Raw genomic sequence first — 17,017 nt, 5'->3', positions numbered from 1 at the left:
GTGCAATGAAAATTGCATACGAAACACATTTTAAAGTATTCAAGTTTTATTTATTAAAAATATTTTCTGAGTTATAAAATAAAAATTAAATATTTTAATTTTGAATTTATTTTTATTAATTATTAACTTTTCTAGAATTATCAACAGGTTGGTATTGTTGAATAAAAGGAAATAAACGAATAACATGATATGATATTCATTATGTACTGCGTTTCATTGGGTACACTAGTAAATGGAAAGGAGTATGAGAGAAAAAATTATGAAAACAGCATATTTGTATTATTTTACAGTGATTTCAACAACAATTTTTTATTATCTTAAAAAGGACTGAATTTTATATAACAAACCCGATTTTTGTACTTTTTAGTTTTTACAGCCAAAATTTTATACTACTTGATTTTGTAAAATCTATTTTAATTTTGTCATGTGGAAAGGAAAAAGAATAAATGAAAATTGAGGGGAAAAAAAAAGAAGAAGAGGCAATATGTCACGAAAAGCAGCGGGTTTTCCGGTGGAAAGGACGAGGACGCAGAAAGCTGTTCCTTTGACACGTAAGATTGTTACTGGCCGCAAGATGAGAGAAGTGAGATGCGATGAACGGTCTAGAATCTACTGCTATTGGGACGGAAGTTTTTGTCATGGAGTTAACAAGAAACAAGGTAGAGACTAGAGAGTGAGGGAGGGCTACAGACCCAAAGGAAAGCTGCTCAGAACTACACACAAAAAAAAAAACAACGAAAAAGAAAAGGAAAAAGCTCAGAAACTTCGTGTGGTTGAGGAAGTAGAAAGAGAAAGAGACAGAGGATGGGAAGGAGGGTTTTTTGAGACTTAAATTAAATTGAAGGAGGTGCAGCAGCAGCAGGTAGCAGCAGAGCTTGCAGAGAGGAACAGAATGGGCATGGCGGCGTTGCAGTTGCAGTTACAGTTGTTTCCCTCTTTGTAATTTTCTCCTCTTTCTCCTTTTCATTCCTTCTTTCACACTCCCTCCTCCGCCATCCACACCAACAAATTCAATGACCCGATTAACGCTTCCCAACACCCTCCCCATCAATTCTATTCTTATTCCTTGAGCGAGCGAGCGAGCGAGCGAGAGAGAGAGAGAGAGAGAGAGAGAGAGACCGAGCAAGGACGGTGCAACCAAAAAAAGTAGTATCCAAGAATTTCAAAAAACATTTACAATAGCTTGTCCTTTTCTCTCACCCCAAACCCTCGCATTCAAAGCTCGGGACTAAATTCGATCCGACCGATTGTTTTCGATTTGGGCTTTTTTTTTTCCTCCTGTATATTCATTTCACTTATCTAACCCCAGCGATCGAGCTGTCTGATATGGATTATCACTCACAATTGAGTGGTGGGTCAGGCTTAGAGGTGGTGAATCAATGGCGGGTTTATTCTCACTAGGCTGCGGAGGTGGAGGAAGCGACCGGCAGCAAGAAGAGCAAGAGCATCCCAACCCAACCACGGAATTCCTTCCGCCCGAGACCCTATACTGGTACAAGAACGAAGATGTGTCGTCGTACAGAGGATTTGAGCTGTGGAACCAGCAGCCGGAGCAGTTCATGCCTGGAACACGACCGTCGGAACAAGATGTGTACGGGGGGAGTAGGAGCTACGATGATCCGTCGTCGTCGTCGTCGATGAGAGGTCGGGGAGGAATAAACTGCCAAGACTGCGGGAACAAAGCCAAGAAGGATTGCCCGCACATGAGGTGCAGGACTTGCTGTAAAAGCAGAGGCTTCCATTGCCAAACCCACATCAAAAGCACCTGGGTCCCTGCTCCCAAGCGTCGCGAGCGACAACACCACCTTTCAGCTCTGCAGCAACACCAACGACATGGCCAAACAGGTACTTGCCCTTGTTCCTTTTGTCTTCTCCGTTCCTTCCCCAGCATTACTATGCGTCCCAGTTTCTGTGCTGCGATTGACTTCGGATGAAAAAGCTTTGGATGTATTATTTGTTTATTCTCTCCTACCATATCAATCGCGTGTGAAACCAAATCTCAGCCCGCCCTTTCCATCCTTTTCTTTTTCCTTTTTTCCTCAACACTGTTATTTAGTAAGCCTGACGAGTTGATTGACAGGGAACAAACTGTTTCTCCTCTTTCTTCGCTCATTCTCTCTCACTCGCACTCTCTCATTCCCTTTGAAATCTGTGTAGCTATTTTTTTTTCCGTTTGTTGTCATATAAATAATCTGCATATTCTGCTAGCTAATCAATGGTTTTTTTTTTTTTTAACTTTCGGTGGTTTTCTGTGTCATGAAATCAAAAGATGTGCTAGAGCACCAGGATTTTCCTACAGTAGTAAGCTCGCCTGCGGATTTCCGATGCGTGCGGGTGAACTCCATTGACGACGATGACGAACAATATGCGTACCAAACAGCTGTGAATATAGGAGGGCGTGTGTTCAAAGGAATTCTGTACGACCAAGGTCCTGAATGTAATTACAATGCTGGAGATATGAGCGCCTCAGCCGGCGTAGGCGGCGTTCAACCTTTGAACCTCATTGCCGGTGCCGCCAGCGGCGCGTCTGTTTTACCCGCGACGACAATAAGTGGTGGTGCCATGGTTTCGTCTGGTGGGGCACTTGGGGATCCTTCTTTATATCCAGCTCAACTGAACACCTTCATAGCTGGAGGTAGTGGTACGCAATTCTTCCCTCCCTCGAGGTCTTCATAAATAAGAACAAGCAAAAGGTTGATAGTGTATTCCAGTTTCTCCTCTCTCTCTGTTTGATATTACTGTTGTAGTAAAATTTGACATCCGTGTAAGCAGCAGGAGAGATAAAAAGGAAAAGGAAGAATCAGGTGAAAACTAAGCAGAGAAAATATTGTAGACCCATTTTTTTGGACGCGAATTTCAATTTCAATGCTTAGTTCAGTTATAAAATCCATCTACTTGTAATGTGTGGTGAGTGTTATAAGTGCGTCATTCATCTTTTATTTGCTTCACAATTTGTCCACTGGAAGCTGCATTTCCCAGTTATCCGTATTTGAACGAAACCCAAAGAGAACTTTTCTCTTTTCACACTTGGCTGTGGCCTCTCCGCGTTGTAGGAGCAGCATTCAAGGTTAAAAGGGTGAAAGATCTCTCCCCTAATTCCCATGTGATGCGCTGTGGTTCCATTATTATTCAATAAAACTTTGCATATATAGATGTGACGTTCATTAAGAAGCGGGAAAGATTGCTTATCGATATGCTCGATGCTAGCTAGCTAGCTCATATTTGATTCACATGCAGCGAAGGATGCGTATATAGGGGAACACTGCATTATATCTAATTAAAGTGTACAGCATATATATGGTAAAGATGTGTGTGTGTGTGTGTGTGTGTGTGTGTGTCTTGTGAGATTTTCTTGAACCAAGTCCAAGAAAACTCCAGGCCAGAAAGATGAGTCCAACAGAAGTGGAAAGGAAAGGCTCTTTTTGTAAGATATATCAGAAATTTCACAAGTTGGTGCAGCATGCATTCTCATAGCCCATTACTTTATTCTCTGCGGGCAGTAATTTTTATGATATTATATGCGTGCGAAAATATATTACTTGGCTTGGCACTCTTTTTTTTAACTTTTATAGACGTACAGAATCTGCTGGTAACTTGCTAGCATAAAACTCAAAACTATAATGTTGTGAACCACAAGATATTGTGTCTATGCACGCTCAATATTATTATTTTTTCGCTTAAATCAATAATCATAGATTCTAAAAACCACTTTAGACGTGAAAATGACAAAATGTAATAATATTGTATGGGTTTGTTTGTGTGTGTGTGTGTATGAATGAGAGCATTTCTTTGAACATTATTACAATTGATGTTAAAGTCTAAAGAGATGCACCTTGAATGGGGAGAGCCAGTATGGTATGATATTTGCATTTACAGATTATTATGGATATGGATGGATAGCATAAATTTATGACAGGAAAATGTTGACGCACGTTTCAAGATGACACTGGATTCTTGTTGATTTAGGGTATGCGTGTTTCCACTTTTCAAGTCAATATGGTGAGGTTAGCTTGATAGTTTAAGATACATCATTTGTGGGTTTCATTCCATAGCCACAAGAGAAGTAAGAAGACGAAGCTTAAAAACGGAAGAGAAATTGAAGTCAGGCATGCATGCATGCATGCATGTGTTCACATATAGAGCTTGACAGACTGTTAAGAGTACAATATATACGCCATATTTACTGCTGTCTATAGATAATTTCCTAGCAATTGACGGGTGATTCACATTTAAAGGGCATAGGATTTCTGAAGTTCATGAGGTATTTGTGTGTTATGTGGTGGTGTCCGCGAATTGAGCGCCTGAGCGGCGTGCATGCATGGCAATAATTTGGGAACTTTTCGTTGTAAATGTAAATGCTTGCCGCAATGTTTGTAAAATGTGTAATTATGCAGATGTAATCAAGAAAGAACTCGGCTTGTGGGCGCATATACATGGAGTATATAAATTGCTCTGATTTCTTTAATTGCAACTATTGATTTATCAGGTGCTGCAGAAGACAGTTTATGATCTCTCAATACATATAAACAAAGTAGCTCAATCACTGCTTATATACCAGTGGCAATTTTCCACTTAATTTATAATTGCGTGACTACGAAATTATTGGTAGTTCATCATGTAGCTTGCTTGATTATGAGCTTCGGAAACAGTGCTGCTGCTGCACACTGAATCTGTCGTTACTTTTGAATAGGTATCCGTCTCTCGACCGCCACGGTGTCTGTCGGAGCCCTTGACATTGCCTCCGTGTGACCATACAATTTCTAACAGAAAATGACACTCAGGGACGTCTATAATTATATATTTATAATTATACCTCAAATTTGTGATATTTGACAAAATATGTTGTAATATAATTTTAGAAGGAATTAATGAATTATAGAAAACTTGGATGAAAAGCTTCGGTACGTGATTACTATAATATTATATCAATCATATATTGATGATCGTATTCCCAATTTGTACGTAAACCAGCTGATTGCCAGAAAGTGGCCGTGCACAGCGCTTTATTCAATTCTAACTCAGCGTAAACAGAACTTCGTTGTCTGAGCCTGCAGGTTGCTAAAGTAGCATGCCAAGTTCGCGCGAATAAACAACATAATTATACTGGTATTCACAAAACTAACAAGTAATGAAACTTCATCTATCTGATCATTTGCTTGCTTCTAGGATTTAATCATGCGTTACTTTCTTGGATTTCTTTTTGAAAACCCCTATCATGTCTTTACTCCGAATATTTACTTTTACTTTTAAAATCAAGCAAGCTTGAGATAAAAACAATACAAGCCTAGCTTTGTGTATTATCTTGTGTTTTTTTTTTTTGGGATAAAAAGCTTTGTGTATTATAGATACTGAAACAAGTATTTCAGGATTTGCTATCTCCCTCTCATATTATCCCAAGGGTTAAATTATTGAGACTATTTTATCTGATAATGATTTTCTAATGCAAATATGGACAATTATGGATTGAGCTGGAAAATGGGGTAAGCTCGTCTAATGGGTTTATCCTATGCGATTTTGAGCCAACAGGTCTTATTCCTCAATCAAATTGTCATTCTCAAAACCCAGCCTTGGGTTAGGGTTGAGTCCAAAAGCCTTCATTTAATTATTCTTCAATTTTCAAAAATACATAATTAGTAAATATGATGAACAAAGATTCGAAGCACATTGTAACTTGTAGGTGCATAAATTTAATGTAGTATAGTGAATCAAGATCGTCTCACAAGGAATTAAATAAAAAGGAATTGGACACAAACTAAATTGTTTTTGTCTCAGTTAATTAATAAGAGAGTAAAATTTTTATTAAATTTCAAATAAATATGATTACAATAAAATAAGGTCAAATCATATATCTAAGGTAAGATTAGCAATCAAAGAGTGCCATAGAAATGTTAATCTCCTTTATTACTTTGCAATTCAATTTCTTCTAGTTATTGAGTTTAATTTAACTCTAGAATCAAGGCTCTACTTTAGATTTAATTGTTTGTCGATTACAAAAAACCATAGTCTAACTAGGCTATGATGTCTCAAGTAAATCCTAATACAATTATGCACAAATTTTGAAAGATTATCTAGAGCTTTTGAGTATTTGTATATATCAAGCATAAATTAGATTAATTCCAATCTTAGGTTGCTTAATAAACATTTTAATTGAAATTTTCTTTTGTCAGAGCGAATTCCAATACCCAAACTCATACTAAAGTTGGTCATCCAATAGCATGAGATCAAAATTAATCATATTAAGCATTAAAGTATCCATTAAAATCAATAACTATAAAAAAATTTACCTACAAAGCATAAAGGTTCATAGAATCCTTAAAAATAAAAGAAAATTGTCCACTCATGGCCCTAAATATGCATAAAAGTTCATAAACAATACAAAAAATTCATACTCCCCTTGCATTCTCCTAATTGTGCTCAAACAAAACATCAGTCATAATGCTACTCAAACAAGTTTATTTTCACCAATATCATTTAAATCATTATTTTCAAGCCACAATTTCATCATTCACTCATCAAATAAAACCATTATTGCCACTCTTGCATCGAAAACAAGTTCATAGGCACAATATATGTTTCAGAACCATTTATAGACATGTATAATTAATTAAACAAGCAAATGTATAAACTAAATTTTTCCTGAATATCTCAAACCTTTGAGAGGTTAAAGGTTTACCCCTCAATACCAAATACTTCCAAAGCTTTCAAAACTTAAATGGTGCTGGTAGGTGATTAATTTACAATTAATCATATCCACAATCATTAACATGCCCATTAATACAAGGTTAACTCCCTATCTCAACACTTTTACTATTTGAAATCCCCAATCTCTAGCATTTAGTATACCCATTGGATTTATTAATTTTTTCTAGCTCACATTAGCTTTATTAAACTCTTGAACCATCATTATTGACATTTATCAATAGCCAATCACCTCATTTATTACAAAATTCAACCATTAATACCACCCATCAACCAAAAAGGAACAAAACCACCAACCCTTAGTGTAGATAATTCAAACAACTCTCATTAACTCTATTTAAATTAATGAGTTCAACTCCATAGGCCTATAAGTGTGAAAATCCACTTTCCTCTACAAACCCTAACTTAAAACTTTGAGAAAATGGAAGAGGAAGGAAGAAGGGGGCTCAGGAAACTTACCTTAGAGCACAACAAACTTCAAAATGTTCCCAAAACCTTCAGGAATACAAGCCCTAATAGACCCAGGTGCATGCTCCTCATCCTCCTCCCTCAAAAATCAAATTTCCCTTCTATTTTTATGAGTCAGACTTGTATTTATTATTTGAAAATTTGGTCTTGTATTGCGACGTGCGCTATAGCATGTGCTGCAAAGAGCATCCCTTTATGATTGTGACCCAATTATTATGGAGGACCTCTGACAAGCTCTGGTGTATGACATAACAATGCCTTTCCCAAGTTTTTACTCTCTTCCAAGGCCCAACTTTACATCGAATCCAAGCCTCAAGCTGTAACTATAATCTAATAGGCTTATTAGCCCTCTCTAACCATCCCTTAACCATAAACCATTAATAATTTACTTAATTTCCCTCATTTAGCTTAATTAATTGAGGGTTAAATTTTTAAGATGTTACATATGACACCTTATAATTTAGCAGAGGAGAATTCATGGTCCAAGAGTGAGTGTTATAACATCTTAAAAATTTTAATTAGAAGTATTAGACAAAGAAAGAAATTAGCTAGGAGTAGTTTGGAGCAAGAATCAAGGCTTAAGAGTGAATTAGAGGGAGAAGTAAGGTTCATGTTGTTGGATAGGAAGGCATAGTGAAAGATTAAAATTTAAAATCCCTGTCCTTATGTAGACCGAACGAACTCATTTAAGTTAAGATAGATAGAAGAGTTACCTTTTTAAGTTTTGTATTCTTACTCGTTCTTTTCAAGAGTTTGAATCTTAGGAGTTGGCAATATAGATTTGCTTCCTTTATTGGTATCCACACGAATAAATCTCTACTCGAATAGCGCACTAGTACTCAAAAGGTTTGTCCATTTCTTAAACATTGAACTTCTTTTTTTTTCTTTAGGATGTTTTTGTGGCTCTCACTATAGTTTGTCATCAGAAATTTTCTAACTCTCAAAAACCCTTGTCAAGCATGTCCCTTTCTCTATCTTATATATAGATTAGGATTTTACTTTCCTTTTAATGAGCCAACAAAAAAATTAGATTAAATTTATCTAATAAATAAAAATTGTAATATCATATCTAATTTAAATTTATCTTATAAATTTAAATTATATAACTAATATGATATTCTCTCATATCATGTTAGTTATTAAATTTAATCTATCACATAAAATTAAATTTAAAACTAACATAATATAATATATCATATATACATATTATATTATATATATGTATACAAGAAAATACACATATATGTATGTATATATATATATATATATTTACTCTCTCTGTTCAAAAATGTAAGGCATTTTTGAGGAGTTGTATGTTAAAAATTGTAAGACATTTTTAGTCTTTTGATGTGTAATCATTTTTTTTTAAAAAGTGTCCCTATGATTTTATATTTATTATGGGGTGTTTAATAGGGGTAAATATGAAAAGATAAGTTTAGTTTAAAAGTAGGTAATTACTTTATTAAGAGGTGAGATTCGGTTAAAAATATTTTATATTTTTGAACGGAAGGAGTATATTATATTTTGAATTTTATATATTATATGCACACACACACATGAATATACATATATATTTCAAAAAAAATATATACATATAAAAATTACATTTTGAATTTTATAATTCATATAAATATATATAAATATTTATCAAATAAATATTCAAATATATATATATATAATTCATTCATCCTATATTACATTCGTTGAATCTAGACGTATTTTAGATAAATGAACTTGGACATTATAACTCAAGTTGGATTGTTCTTGTGTGCAACCTTGTAGGCTTGTATGAAGTTGGCAGTAGGCTAATTATACTATTAGCTCACAAGTCACAAGTTTCCTCTAGCAAGACATTGCAACTACCCAATTACCCAATTCATATAGGAATTGATGATCTGATGTAACCTATCATATAACTGTATCACATCCCTTTTGTCACTTGATATTTCAATCAAGTGTGAAACATGAAATTATCATTCTCCTTTACCTTATTATTATTTTCTTGATCTTTGAGTGGACTGACATAACAATAGAAAAAACCTTTTTCATTATAGTATGGCCATATATTTTCTCAGTCTTACTCATCGAGAGGCCCAGTAATATCTCTCAACTAACATGAGGAACAAATTTCATTTTGACAACTTATATTGCTCTGCATGAATATCACTAAACTAAATTATAGCCTTTATGATCACCTGGTCAAAGGTAATTTTTGATTAGATCAAAGTTTAGTGGTCATCATGTAGGAATTTATGATGATTTTAAGTCAAAGAGCTTAGTGATATGATTACATATGAAATGAGTTTATGACTTATACCATGCAGCTTTCTCATAGCGGATTGGTCCAGCACCTTGTACTCTTTTAAGTGTTTACGACTTTGATTTATATCTCTATAATTAATTAAAGTCACACTAGTTTTGTTCTATCTATGATCTCTCACAAATGATCGACACGGGACATTTAGGACAATCACTATAGTTTGTTCATGGATATAGTTACCATAGTAAACGTACAATTGATATGATAGTAAAAGAAAAATTCATTAAATAACAATGTGCATAGTACAATGATTGGCCTTAAGGCATAATTTTCAACACCTGTCCACAACCATCCATGATTATAACCTAAAAGGGGATCATCTCGGGTGGTTGAACACTTGTGGGAGTGGAGTATACTCTTTGTTCATAACCATCCATAATTGTGTCTTTCTCAAGAGAAGACTAATCATGGTTGAGTATCATTGGAAGAAGGGCATGCTCTTTTATCACAACTATTTGCAGTTGAGATTTACATTAGAAACAATTGGTCATGGTTAAAGGTAGTGAGGATAAATCTAGCGTTAGTGGCTTTGAGCATGAACAAATATGTTACATAACACTTGCCCTGAGTGTTATCCAAAAATCACACAATTCAAATAAATTAAGTGTAGTTAAGGAGTTAATCCTAAAACCAGCTTAGGAAAAAACCATTTAAATCACTAAGCAAATATACAATTGCAAAGTAAACATTTAAAATCTTTTTTAAATAAAAAATTTATAGGTTTTACTTATAGTACACGGAAGCAAGCTAAGCAAAAGCGAGGTAAAAAGATGCTGTCATGACAGCATTAAATTGCTGTCATAACAGCCCTTCCAGGCCAATTTCCTGGAAGCGCCGTTCTACCATCCAATCCTCGATAGAAGTAATTTTAAAGCTCACACGTCAAATTTAAAGGGTACTATAAGTGTACCAAATTTTAAAAAGATCCAACGGTCGGATTAAAATTAGACATGTTAAAAGTTTGGTCATTTTTGCTGTCAGGATAGCACCTCCGGACTAAATTTTAGGGTGCACCATTTCATCATCCAACTTCCGATCAGAGCGATTCCAAAGCTCACATGTCAATTTTAAATAGTACTATTAGCATACCAAATTTTGAAAAGATCTAACAGACGGATTGAATTTCGTGCATGTTGTAACATCATCAATGTTGCTGTCATGACAGCTCCTTCGAACCAAATTCCAGAGTGTGCCATTTTTCTGTATGGTATCCGATCGACGTGATTCCAAATCCACACGAAACTTATAAAAGGTTTTACTTGTGACCTAAATTTTAGAGAAATCCAACGATCGAATTAAGATTTGAACACCTAGATAAAAGTACAGTTTTTTTGGTAAAAATATTTTCAAAATTGTCCAAATCTCATCCTAATAGTCATAAATTTATGGGAACACTTTGGACACGTCAAATAGGACTAAAAACACCTGATAGAATATTTAAATGATAGAAAAACCCTTTATACCAAAATTTGAGCACCTAGGTGCTATTTCTCAAAATGAACCTTAAACCCTCAAAATGCACAAATCACACAAGAGTGGCTAAAAACTATTTCAAATATCATATACACATATGAATACACATGTTAAACATTTTTACTTAGTTTAGAGATCCTCATGGGGCCCATGTACCAGCTCTCTCTATCCAAGGTGCATTTTTGCCCATAGTACACCATTTGTAATGCAACTACTTTGCATTTGCTTATGGAATCACATATATATCAAAATAAATATTTGCTTGTAGTGAAAAATTGGTCTACTAAATAAATCTATTAAAACCACACACCATAGCCAAGTTCTCTAGCCACAAGTTTGCAAGCAAACAAAAATTCATACACAAGCCATACAATCCACATATACTCACGCATACATATAATTACATCCTACTGGCACCCTAATCCTAAATACATTACAATATACTTGGTCAAAAGAAAGGGGTTGCAGTTCTTTACAAATCACAAGCAAACTCTTAGCTTAGCTTTTTCCCCCTCCACCAATAGATCCTTCGCCTGGACTTGTAAATATTGTAAAAAAGGGTGAGACAACCACAGTCTCAATAATAGAGAAATTGATATTCCTTATTACAAGAAAAGCCATGGTCAAGTAAATAAATAATAGATTCAAAATAACATATAATTAACTAATTAAAAGACTTGAATGCATGAGATAGGCCGATATAGCCTTTCCTAACCAATAGAATGTCCTTGGTACTCTTTAATTTATAAGTAAAGGTTGTACCCACTGTACCTCTATAGGCACAACATATAAATGAAGGCATGATTTGATCCACCGAACCGCCTGTGCTCCTTTGATGTGAATCTTGAGCAGTCAAAGCTAACTCTCTCCCAGAGTCAGCCCAACTTACTCTCCATGTGAGGGCTACCTTGGCTTAGGTACTCAACCTCACACTTCATATGCCGGATTCTCTCTCCTATTGAGAGGTGTCGAACACTCAATCCATTAACCACTTTAGTGTATTGAGCCCACAATACAAAAGGCAACACTGAGTACTGACAGTGAGCCATAGAATATTACAAGACTATATCTCCCTATTATTGAACTCCCACCGAGATCATGCCTTTTACCCTTTTTTATCTTTTTCGAGTATTGACCATTTCAACACTTAAGGTAGTATAACACTCATAATTCATTCCTTAAGTGGTTCCTTAGCCTATCTAAGGTACCAAACCTAGTTGCACTTCTCTAAGTGCAACTCCTTATTTTTTTAATCACAATGCATGCTAATAATCTTATTTTCCATAAGTAACATCATTATTAAATAGATAGTAAACATAGATGCATTATTATTAAAGCAATACCCCATAAACCTTTTAAAATACATTTTATTTTCATTCAATTGTTTAAAACATGTAATGCATGTTAGATAATATTATCTACTCAAAAATAGCTAAACAAAGTAATAAGAAATATAAATTCCCCTGTTACCTCAACCCTTTGGTACCAAAAGGGTTCCTCTTGTATAAAATAAGATTTGGCTTGTTCCTTAACTTCTTAATAAGTTTCACCAACAATTTCCTATAACATATAAGTGATCCACATCACTTATCATGACAAATAGCAGTAATGAAAACTATAACTCATACCATACAACTTGGGTCTATGAGCCATAATTCATCCTAATGGTCTATGTATTAAACCAACTATTCTCATAATACCACTTAACCACCAAAATCATTTATTAGCCATCACTAGGCTAATTTCAATTCATATAATTTTTAATCAATAAAAAACCTCTACTTAGTGTCACTAAATTTTACCGTTAGCCCTTATAATGAAAACTAAAATTTAATTTAAATTTTATTGGGCTTAAATAGAAAAATTATAACTAAATCAATAGGCTTAAACTATTGAGGAGAAAAACCCAATCTCTCAAGGTTTAATTTATGCCCAAACCACCTCTTTTTATCCAATTATCCACTCAAAACATTAGATCATTGTATAGAAAATCAAAACATCCTCCCTAGGATCCAAAAAATAAAAGCTTACAAGAATAAAGCCTTTAAGATCAAAATCCAAAAATTATCTCTTTCAAAAATTGAAAAAAATCAAAAGGAAAGGAAAAGGATTAAAGTAGGCAGTTTATCTATCGTGTAGCCGAGCTCGCAATGGTCATAAAACCTCCTAAATCCAAACCTAACTCCCTCTCTTTCTCTTCTCTTCTTCCTCTCTCCCTCTTGTGTATTTCCTTTCTTTTCCTTATTTCATTTATGCGTTTCTACGTCTACTGTCCTTTAAAATGCTTATATAAAACTTCGGAGAAAATTACAAGAAAAGGCCCAACATTTTTTATTGTAGCATAAAAGCTCAGGTCAACTTTGGTAATTTTTTTCATAGTTAAAAATAAGATAAAACCCAACTTTTGCTTAGTAAAATTCAAACTTTGGACCTCTATCAAATTATTCTTAATTTTAATTTAATTATAAATATTTTATTTTATTTTTTAAAATAAATTCAAGTCTTAAAATTTCGGGATGTTACATTTTATAGAGGGGACATAGCCTATAGTTGAAATTTCATTACGCATTTATATAGATAAAAAGTGCAGAAAAACAAAGGGGAGAATGAGATAGAGAGGAGGCATGTGATTCTCTCTGCCAGAACTTGGAGTTTTGAAGGTTTAAGAGCTTGCAAACACTAAGGGTAAGCTTTCTATACTTCTCCCTTCCTTCCTCTTCCTCTTTAGCTAATTTTGAAGTTAAGGTTTATAGTTGAAAGATGGTTTTTGGACCATAGGAGCTTTGGGTTTGAATTCATTAACTTAAATAAAATTAATGTGAGCTGTTTAAGTTATTTAAATATAGTATTAATGGTTTTATATGTCCATGAGAGTTGGCTCTCATTAATGGACGAATTTGGGTTATTAGAGGGCTATAACTTAGATGGTTAGGAGTAATGGCAGCCATTAATGGTCCTCAAGGAGTTTAATAAGTTGGATGGAGTTGTTAGAAGTTAATATACCTAATCGATATGTGTTAATGTAAGTGGTTATGAGTTTTAGGGTAGTTATAGTGTTAAATGTGAGAGTTGGAAGTGTGATTATGTTGATATTAATGTGTTTGGTATGATTAATTATATATTAATCATCTTGTACACTAGTTGGGCTTGTGACTAGCCTTGAAAGCAAGTGATATTTGAGGGGCAAACATTTAACCTATTAAATGTTAAGATAACAAAGGAAAATTTTAGTATTATACATTTATTTGTTAATTGATTGAAGAACTATCAAAACATATTTTTGAACATGTGTTATTATTTTTGTGAAAAAAACATGTGTTATTATTTGTACAGTAGCTATGATAGTATTCATGTTTTGTATTGAGCAAATGCAATTGGGGTATTTAGAATTATATTTGAATATAATATTGGTTAAGGCATGATTTAAAAGTGCTAATAAGGGTTTTTGACATTGAGATAACCCTTAATCAAATGAGGCTCATATGAGAGAGTATTGTGGTGAAGGTCATATCCATATCTATGTTGATTTTTAAAATGACATATATGTGTAAATTAATATGATGTGGTGATAAGTGATTACTTGATAAGATGATTTTGTTAAATGAGAAACTAATTGATTGATAATAACAAAGTAAATGCTAAATTATGGCTTAAGCATGGTACATGATTTATGGCATGCTACATGTATTATCATGATGCATTGCATGATCACTTTTAGTAGGAGTTCACCTACGGAGAGAAATATATATAAGTCCACATGGTATGGTTGTCTTTTGGTAAATGAAGGTTAGCCTTTGTCCTATTATTTGTCAAAATATTATCCCATTGTTTGTTGAGGAATTTGAACCTAACTTATCTCTATTTGTTTTCTAAGGAAACTAGCTAAGGGATGATGACACCCTAAGGATTCAAGAATGTGGGGAAATCATAGTCTGAAAGTGAGTACAGTGATCTTTGGCTGGGTTACCCTTCATAATTGGTGAGCTTGAGTAGTCTATTCACATGGATAGAATCCTATTTGATTTAATAGTTCATGGATTCAATAGGAGGTATTAAGAGGTTATAAAGGAGGTATTGATCATATATATTATTATTTTTAGTCATATGGTTGTTAATTTTATGACTATGATAGCTTATATTGTGAATGCTTGAGAATATGGTGTTCTATGAAATAAATGCTCACTTTACATATAATTAATTAACTTGCATTTGCATAAATTAGATGTACCTTAATTACTGTGTGGTTGTACTCATTCCTCTTCTTAACATTTTTACAAGCACTAGCTCAAGTCATGACAAAGGAAAATCACTAGAGGCTTAGGAACCTTGTTCCTACTTGTAAACATCTTTATCTTGCTTTATATGTGCAACTAAGTTTGATATTGCCAATTATGAGTTTATTTTGGTTATACTTGCACTATTAGCATGTATTATTAGGTTGATTGTATTTTAGGCTCTAAATTCATTGTTGTATGATTGAGTGATCACATCAAGGTGAAAATACTAGTATAAGTATAGTTATGAATGTATTGATGCAAATTAATGATTATTTTAATATGTGAAATGTTGAACGTCGACTGCTATTTTTTAGATTAGGGATTGAGGGTTGATTTAGAGATGTATGTGTGATATGATTGCTATAATATATTGTATAGGTCATCTTGAATCTATTGACTGCGGTTTAGATATCGTATGAGCTTTTAGCAAATTGGTTGAGTTTCAGACACCTTTGATTATTGTTAAGTGTAAAAAGTGGTGTTTTTATGTTTATGTGTTCGTCTTTTTATTCTAAAGTAAATTGGGGTGAAAAAACTAGTGCCATTAGTTAGTTTGTAAATGGAGTTTTTTATGGGCACCTAGATTGCTTTGTTTGGGTATTGGACAGAGATTTGGGGCATGCTTGAAGTTGGCCCCCAGGTCTATCATTTGTCATCGTCATATTCTAATTCTGTGTAATGTGGTGTGGTGTATGTGCCTGCGCCATGGCATATGGCATAGTGAGGAGTTCATTATATCAGATGACTTAGTCCATGGGTTTTTGGTATTGTTAAGTTATTTTTAAGATGTTTTAATACAATATGGTGTTACATGCTTATGTAATAATTATACTATAATTTAGCTTAAACATTATTTTATCTTTTGAAAACTTGGGATTTCATTTTTATCTATGGTTTATTTATTGTAATTGTAGTTAATTTTTCAAATGAATTGGTAATCTGTTTGGATTAGTTCCATAATTAACATGGTGATGTTGGCTAAGTAATGAGGTAATAACATTACAACTACAAGAATGGAAACCTTTTGCTAGTTGGCCCTTTGTAATTGGAGAGCAAGCTAGCTCAATCACTTGGGTGACCTATTTGAGTTAGCAGCCCATAGATTCAGTCCAATGATATAAGAAGTGGTATTGTGTTGCATTTGATCGTGTAAGCGTTGTTTGGATAGACATAAAAATTGATTTTGCAGCCTATAATCGATTTTTTGATTGAAATTACCTAAACACCATAAAAATACAATAATCGATTAAAGAGGCAAAACGCGCGTTAATCCATAATCTGCCAAAACTAGCTTCAGCTTAAAATCTTTTACCATTATTCACGTACTCTGTCTCTGTGAAAGCTGAAAACTCATGTTGCCCTTCTGTGCTTTCTCTCTTTTCTTTCTGATCTTCATTTGTCTCATTTCAGTCGCAGCTTTCTCATTTATGATCTCCTCTCTCATTCGGTCTTCACCAGTCGGTCCTCACAGTGGTGCCGTCTTTCTGTCGTCGTCCACCCACCCCCAACTAGTCGCTGTTTGCTGTCTCACCATCATGCCGTCTTTGCCATCGTCTACCCACCTCCAACAGTTGTGCCGTCTCACAATCAGTTCTCACAAGGCAACGATCTTTTAGCCATCTACCAACTCTGTGTAGATCTGTGGTCCTCGTGGCATCACCTCCTCCATTCGCCGTCTCCAAGTTGCATCCAGTGATGGTGATCTCCTGCCATAGTCGAGGAAGGCAGTAAGCTTTATCTATACTCTCTTGCCTTGATCTACTCGTGGTCCTTCTTCCGT

General features: G+C 34.3%; 1 protein-coding gene across 2 annotated transcripts; it reads left to right on the top strand.

The window, feature by feature from the left end:
• Window positions 1-693: 693 nt before the first annotated feature.
• Window positions 694-2,920, top strand: LOC129311615 (protein EXPRESSION OF TERPENOIDS 1-like). 2 transcript variants are annotated; one of them, XM_054953977.1, is made up of 3 exons: window positions 694-939; window positions 1,361-1,845; window positions 2,270-2,920. In XM_054953977.1, exons 1-3 carry the CDS (start codon window positions 893-895, stop codon window positions 2,674-2,676), a joined length of 939 nt encoding a protein of 312 aa, XP_054809952.1. In that variant the 5' UTR covers window positions 694-892; the 3' UTR covers window positions 2,677-2,920. The 2 variants fall into 2 exon arrangements, with proteins under 2 accessions (XP_054809952.1, XP_054809953.1); XM_054953978.1 differs by having other exon boundaries at window positions 1,310-1,845.
• The last annotated feature ends 14,097 nt before the right edge of the window (window positions 2,921-17,017 follow it).

The sequence above is a fragment of the Prosopis cineraria genome, unplaced genomic scaffold (genome assembly GCF_029017545.1).
Source record: "Prosopis cineraria cultivar Desert tree isolate PC_DT_omini unplaced genomic scaffold, ASM2901754v1 PC5, whole genome shotgun sequence".
NCBI classification, from domain to species: domain Eukaryota; kingdom Viridiplantae; phylum Streptophyta; class Magnoliopsida; order Fabales; family Fabaceae; genus Prosopis; species Prosopis cineraria.
The sequence above is the reverse complement of the archived record's forward strand: the minus strand, read 5'-3'. Positions and strand labels throughout refer to the sequence as shown.

What these genes read in the sequence shown, in the direction of transcription:
- LOC129311615 (XM_054953977.1), top strand. Translation starts at nt 893, where the DNA reads ATGGGCATGGCGGCGTTGCAGTTGCAGTTACAGTTGTTTCCCTCTTT. An exon ending in TTACAGTTGTTTCCCTCTTT is followed by an intron (nt 940 to 1,360) that starts GTAATTTTCTCC and finishes GTGGTGGGTCAG; the next exon opens with GCTTAGAGGTGGTGAATCAA. An exon ending in CCAACGACATGGCCAAACAG is followed by an intron (nt 1,846 to 2,269) that starts GTACTTGCCCTT and finishes TGAAATCAAAAG; the next exon opens with ATGTGCTAGAGCACCAGGAT.